The sequence below is a fragment of the Aplysia californica genome, unplaced genomic scaffold (assembly GCF_000002075.1).
Source record: "Aplysia californica isolate F4 #8 unplaced genomic scaffold, AplCal3.0 scaffold00009, whole genome shotgun sequence".
In the NCBI taxonomy this organism is placed as follows: domain Eukaryota; kingdom Metazoa; phylum Mollusca; class Gastropoda; order Aplysiida; family Aplysiidae; genus Aplysia; species Aplysia californica.
The window spans coordinates 2650445-2657518 of record NW_004797279.1 but is presented as its reverse complement, the minus strand read 5'-3'; the positions used below and the strand labels follow the sequence as shown (position 1 = coordinate 2657518).

Genomic DNA, 7074 nt, shown 5'->3' with positions numbered 1-7074 from the left:
TGTCTTACGCTGAAAGCATTCCTTTGACTTGTTTATGAACAAATAGATCAGCATTAGCCACTTGTCCTGTTACTAATCAAGATATCATTATTGATTTCATTTAGTATGAGGGTAGTCAGACCTTGCCTGAAAGGAATAAAACAATGAAAAGAGGAAAAACAAAAACCCGGTTAAGGATGAATCAGTTTTTCTGACATGCACCTGCCACACAACACTTATATGAAAAAATGTAGCCATTTATTAGGCAGGTAGACGATTAGGCACTGGTAGAAGTATCAAGGGGAATCAACTAAGAAGCTATAACTTTTTTAAAAATATATCCGTCTTTTTTTAACCTCCAAATTCATTCTATAAAAATCAAAACTGCCCCACCAGCCTAGTTCAAGACTAAGTGATGTCCTCCGGTACCGCCATCCGGTGTATTAACGATTTTTCAAAAGATCTAACCGCCTTTATATGCAAGTAAGTGGAGCGGATGATATTCCCCGAAAGATTAAGGGGGGGGGGGGGGGGGGGCGGGGGCGGGGGAAGAGCTGTTTGCGAAAGTCGACTGGACCAACTTCATTCTAGCCACCTTGTTGTGTGACTGAGCTTGCAGTAATTAGATGGAGAACAAAACCTGACGTTAACAACTTTTCAAAGGAAAATGTAGAGACATTTATGATCAAAATCGCTTCTCATAAAGCCTTCTGTGTTCATTGCTGCATTTTGACCTGTAGTAAGATTTAAACCTTTAAAACGTTTGAAGGACAGAATCCATCTTTACAGAAGTTATTATTACATTGTTTTCTGTCTTTCCGTGTTATTTCCAGGTATTCTAAACAAGATTGGACGAAAGCCTTAAATGACGTCATTACGCTACACGTTGCAGGCAGTCCCATCTTTAAAACTTATTATAATGTTGTTTTCTATTTTTTCTTTTTATTTCCAGGTATTCTAAACAAGATTGGACGAAAGCCTTAAATGACGTCATTACGCTACACGTTGCAGCCAGTCCCATCTTTAAAACAACGAGTTTAAAGGTACTCATTTAGACCTGAGAAAAATTGACCACAGGTTTACAGTACGTTAACCAATGAGGCAAATGCGGCCGTTGAGACGTGGAAAATGATGTCAGTTGTGAAATCGAATTCTCAGCTCCAAAATAAACGAAGCATCTATCAGTGCACGATGTCTCCAAGGCCAAATTAGAAATCCGAGCAACAGTAAAGGAGCAAGCAAACCCTGCTCGCCATCATGGTGGATCTTACGGTGAACTTGTCATCTATGTGGGCAGAATTTACTAGTAACAGCAGCAACAGCAGCCTGACTAAAGACCAGTTGCGATTTATTCTGACACAAGATATTCACGAGCGTCATTTTGATCGAGTAACAGAGACAGTCCTAGTCCTCTTCTATTCAATCTTCATAACATTCGGTGCTCTTGGAAATGGCCTCGTTATTTTCGTGGTAAGTAATGCTACCTTGTTGTTTGTGAAAAAATGTGCGTTGAGTCAGACAGGGCAAATGAAGGACTGGCACGTCAAACGAATTCCTCTATCTCTCTGTCTCTTCCACACACCCCGTCGCACTTCCTGTCTTTCTACCATCATCCTTCTTTCTTTCCAGTTTACTCTCTATCTTTTTTCGCTTTCCAGCTAGATCTATATCGTGTTTTTAATACGGTACCATCTGGTTTTAAACTGTCACATTCCCGTACTCTCTCTCTCGCTCTCTCGCTCTCTCGCTCTCTCGCTCTCTCTCTCTCTCACTCTCTCTCTCTCTCTCACTCTCTCTCTCTCTCTCTCTCTCACTCTCTCTCTCTCTCTCTCTCTCTCTCTCTCTCTCTCTCTCTCTCTCACTCTCTCTCTCGCTCTCTCGCCCCCCTCCTCCTTGGTCAATTACATCATAAATTCCCCCTAGGCCATAGTTCATTAGTGTTGCAGAACCTGTGCAGGTTCCCGAAAACTTGTACAGGAAGCAACCTCACTCTAATCGATTTATCTTGAGTAGGAGTGCAACGTCCATAAAATATTAGGGGAGACAAGTCGTGCTCTCATTTTGTTTTCATAATCTGTTGTGATGTGAAGTAGCTTTGACCTTGAAAAATGTTTGTACAAATCTGATCAATATAATGTTATTATTTTTATAAAAGGTAATGGTCTATTAAGCCTGAAAACTCTCAAATATTCTTGACGTTTTTGGGGGGTGTTTTGGCAATGAGCGAACGAACGCAGCTTGATATTGCATGGTTAATTTAACCGCATTTAGCCCGGCAAGGTCAAAGACCTTCGTAACACTCAGCATTCCAAGCCAATGAGTGAGAAAGTATAAATAAATAATGTCTACAAATCGCTACATCAGAAGTACGAAGTTCTATCGGATATTTTTTTACCGCTTTGAGCTTTTTAAGACTATGAGGTCAAAAACCTAATGTTCCCTCTGCTCTATCACAGTTGTAAAATCATTCAGTCTTTATCAAGATATTCAAAGAATTGCATAAGAAAAGCTTGAAATGCTATGAAACTCAATTTTTTACGTCGAATTTCTTAAAAGTAGATTGATACTGTTCAGATAGAATCTAGAACTTTCTCATTCTGAAGTTTTTTTGTACTGAAATAACACATTCTTAAGAATATCACTTTGGTGATTCGAAACAGCCCAGCAGATATAATCTTGGATGACTTAAAAATTAAAATTTTAATGATGTGCGCATCAATGACTGTGCATAACGCTCACTCTCTTCGTGTCTTGGAAAACATTGACAATTGGGGCTTGGGGCGGGCAGACGCATGCATCAACAAACACTATGCTGGCTGCTAAGCAGAGACAGCATTAATTAAGCATTTTATTCTCAAACAAGACACTTATATCCAGTGGGAATGAAAAGTGAAGTCACTGGAAAACTTGGCGAAATGCCTACTTACTAACTTTCTGAAACATTACCCACATTCCACATTCACTTGAACGTGAATAATTAGGGTGGAAAGTGATTATGAAGCATGGGGGAAGGACATAGACTGGTGAATGCATGTACGTGGGGGGGGGTCTGGGGTTTTAAGGCTGGTATAGGAAAATGTTGCTAGAAGGGTACTTCCACGGTTCAGATAGAACCTAAATTGAAAACAATAGTTGTAATTGTTCACCTGTTGACTCAATTGAAAAATATTCACGACCACACGTTAGGAAAATGAAAGGTTGTTTTTCCTCCTTTTTATTTTATTTTTGTTTGTTTGTTAGTTTTGTTGCCTTTTGCTGACACTCGATTATGTGTTATTTTGACGTGATCATAAAGCATTAGTTATGTTTGTTGTGTACATTCTAACGAGTGCCATGTTATGTGTACGAATTTAGTCATGGATACTATGTTTGTGTGTGGTGGTGGTGATAATTGGAAACGAGAAAGAAAAAGAGACTGAGAGAGAAAGTGTATGAGAGCGAGAGAGAGATAGCGAGAGAGAGAGAAAGAGAGAGAGAGAGAGAGAGTGTGTGTGTGTGTGTGTGTGTGTGTGTGTGTGAGAGAGAGAGAGAGAGAGAAAGAGAGAGAGAGAGAGAGAGAGAGAGAGAGAGAGAAGGGGGTGAGAGAGAAAGAGAGAGAGGGGAAGAGAGAAAGGGGGAGAAAATAGAGCAAACAGGTGAAGTGTAAAGGATTGTAAAGATTTTGACGAAAAGGGCGGATTAAGAATAAAAGACCAAAAAAAGAACACTGATAAAAACGGCATTTAAAGCTTTGGCGGAAAAATGATCCTTTTAATGTTGGAATCAGAACGTCAAAAGTGAACGAGAAAATTAAAATATGCTGGCTAGATTTAAAAATAAAAAGGGCACAGACAGCAGACACTTTGCACGAAGATTATTATTTATAAGAAGGCCATCATCCGGTGACGTGGAATTAAATGATAATATTATTATCTTGGATTGGAAGGGAAAATCACTCCTCACGGCTGTCTCTAACACCCACACATTAAGACACACCACTCACACACACACACACACACACGCACACACACACACTCACACACTCACACACACACACACACACACACACATACACACACACACACAGCGCGCGCGCAAACACATGCAAACACATGCAAACACACGCACACACACAGAGACACATACACGCACAGACACACATACACACAATACATACACTCACGCATAACCACATCTATAAACACATAACCACACACACTCACAGACACACACATGCAAACACACACACAAACACACACACACACACACACACACACACAAACAAACACACACACACACACACACTCTCTGTATCTCTCTCTCTGTCTCTCCCTCTCTCTCACGCACACACACACACAGACACACACACACACATACACACACACAATCACACTCACATACACTCACACACATTCATACATGCACTCATTCATACATGTTTGTATACACACAGACACTCGTGCGATTAAGGATTGGGTCATGTGTGGCAGTTTGAGATATGATTTGGCCAGGGTGAAAGACTTTCTCTCGGATACCATTACGTTTGGTAAATTGATTCCTTTCATACAACGAGGCCTCCATAGATTTCTATTCCTAAAAGATAGGATAGCCTTCTTTAGAGCTATGGAAAATAGAAGATACAGCGATGTGGTTATGCTTAAGATGCAAATGATTTTCCATTCCATACTTCTGAGACGAGGTGTTTGATAATAAAAATTAAAGAGATTTCATTCAGTACTTGAAAGTAATCCATCAAACATGAGGGAGACCATAAACGTTGCCCCAAGATGGGTCAAGTTGTGATAGTCAAGGCGGTGATATGCACTACGCACCTACCAACACTTATGGAAAAGACAGAAGATAATGATCAAATAGGCTAATGGTACGGGATAAACTTTTCAGTTTGGAAAAATGAGACATGGATTTTCTCAGCCCATGAAGAAAACCCATAACACAGAAAACATAAAACCACCTACTATCTAGACGAGTGAGACCTCAATAAACAGAAAATGAACTTAAAATCAATATTCTTCTCCAGAAACCCCCCCCCTCCCTCTACTCTGGCTATATTGATCATTAGATAACAACTACAGTTGTATTCAGGTGGCAAACTGAATATTTTGATCAGAAAACGTTCAACCAGAATGAAGGGATCAGAGGTGAAATTTTCAACTCATTTTATTCAGCATGTCTCTCGTGGGTCGACACGATAATCTGTTAGTGGCTCTACAATTCTTTAAGATCATCATGGGCTCAGACAGTTCAATCCCTATATTTATTTACTTCTCTCGATTTTATTTCCCCCTAGCTCTGATGCCTAGACGGACGACGCCAGTGATCCCACTTCCTCCCTGGACATCTTTACGCTTAGTTTGCTTTAAGCAAAAATCAATGTAATCAGGACAGAGAAGGAGACGTAGAGAGCGAAAAGATACATTTACCAGCCAGCATTAAACCACAGCAAACACAGTGGTGATTTCAGCAGTTAAACGTATCCACCGCCTGATATATTTTAATTCCGAATCCTGGTATAACGTTGTCTAAAAGGTTGTTTACAGCTCTCTGGACGTGCCTCGTGGTTCGCTTAAAAATGAATCAAGCTCGGTAAAGAATAGGCAACCATTAGATCTAGAGGTTGCAAAGAGAACCAATTTTAACAACAATCCAAAAGCTTACGGCCGCGTTTCATAACACAAGGCCGGGATTATTAAATTTATTTCTAACATTTGCGGGATCAATGAATGATCTGTACGAACGCCGGTTCACATAATATCTTCTTGCTCCTTGAAAATTCGTCTTCGAGCGGAGTACATGTTGGGACATCCTGCCCTATACACGGGTCTAAAACTGGCCCGCAGCGTGCCGGAAATGTGCTCTAAAGAAAAAAAAGAGGAGCTGGAAAACAAGACACAGAGCGAGCTAAATCGATGACCCATCTTTCCTTTTTTCAGCCGTAACATCACTTTAAAATGTAATGACAAACAGTAAACGGACTGACATCATGTGACCCGCCAAACTGTTTGTCGTCCTAATCAGCATGCAGTTCAACTGTGCTCTCCCTTGTACATAATGGCCCACCTGCTCTTTGGGTAAAATGAGATTCTGATCATTTTATCGCTCAAAGATGATCATTAAGTCTTTAAGAAACTTTTCTAGAGCTACAATTTACGTAAACAGATGGATTCTTAGTGTGTCAAAATTCAAATTAAGGCTTTAAAACTTTCAGTTCAAAGCTTTTGTCTCTTGTTTCCTGAGCAAAATGTATTTTCTTTGAGGTTACTGGTCTTAATAAACAACGGCAATTTTTTTCTTTTCTACGCTACTCTTTCTATCAATGTACTCACAGAATGCATATTTTGCGGTACATCAAACTGTTAATTTTATGGCTGTGTGTGTGTCCATGTTTGTGTGTGCGTATGCTTGTGTGTATACGCATGTGTGTGTATTTGTGTATGTGTGTGCGTACGTGTGTATGCTATTATACGTGTTTGTGTGTCTGTGTACATATAGTTTATTAGCCAGAACCACAATGCACTGAAGTAAAAATCGGTGAAGTCTGTATTAGCTTCTTGTTTACGCCAATATCTGGACAATGGGTGAGGCGAGCGAAGCAACGGGGAGTAACCTTCTCCTTTTCATTTGATTAATGTTATCTAATACGTTTATCATAACCCAGCACCGTACAAAGTAGCTTCATTTGGTCACCGCTTACTGTTCGAAAAAGAATCAAGACAAGTACCAGCTGTACGACGTGTGACGTTTATAATACGCCCTGTGCCTCCTGTATTCTTAGCTGAGAGTCTTTATCAGATTGTAGGGAATTGTTTCAGTTTATAAAAGTGGATGGTTTTGTTTCACATTCTGGTCTCTACTGTTCTTTTCAATCTGGAAATTGTTCATTTTCCTGCGGTTTGATACAGTCGTAGAGATATCACAAAGCTTTCTATACGAAACAGAGGAATGACATATATTTTTAAGAAACAATTTAACCTTCTTTTTTTCAATCCAAGGCCGATACTAGCACACACACACACACACACACACACACACACACACACACACACACACACATACATACACACACACACACGCACACATACGCACGCACACACACTC

At 40.0% G+C, this 7074-nt stretch overlaps 1 protein-coding gene across 1 annotated transcript in view; it reads left to right on the top strand.

Moving 5' to 3' along the window:
- Positions 1-934: 934 nt before the first annotated feature.
- The window catches only part of LOC101856305 (neuropeptide F receptor-like), a 36834-nt gene continuing 30694 nt past the window's right edge, over positions 935-7074 (top strand). Inside the window, exon 1 of the mRNA XM_005089823.3 lies at positions 935-1449. Within this exon, the coding sequence (XP_005089880.1) occupies positions 1237-1449 (213 nt within the window). The 5' untranslated portion in view covers positions 935-1236. The remainder of the gene's footprint in view (positions 1450-7074) is intronic.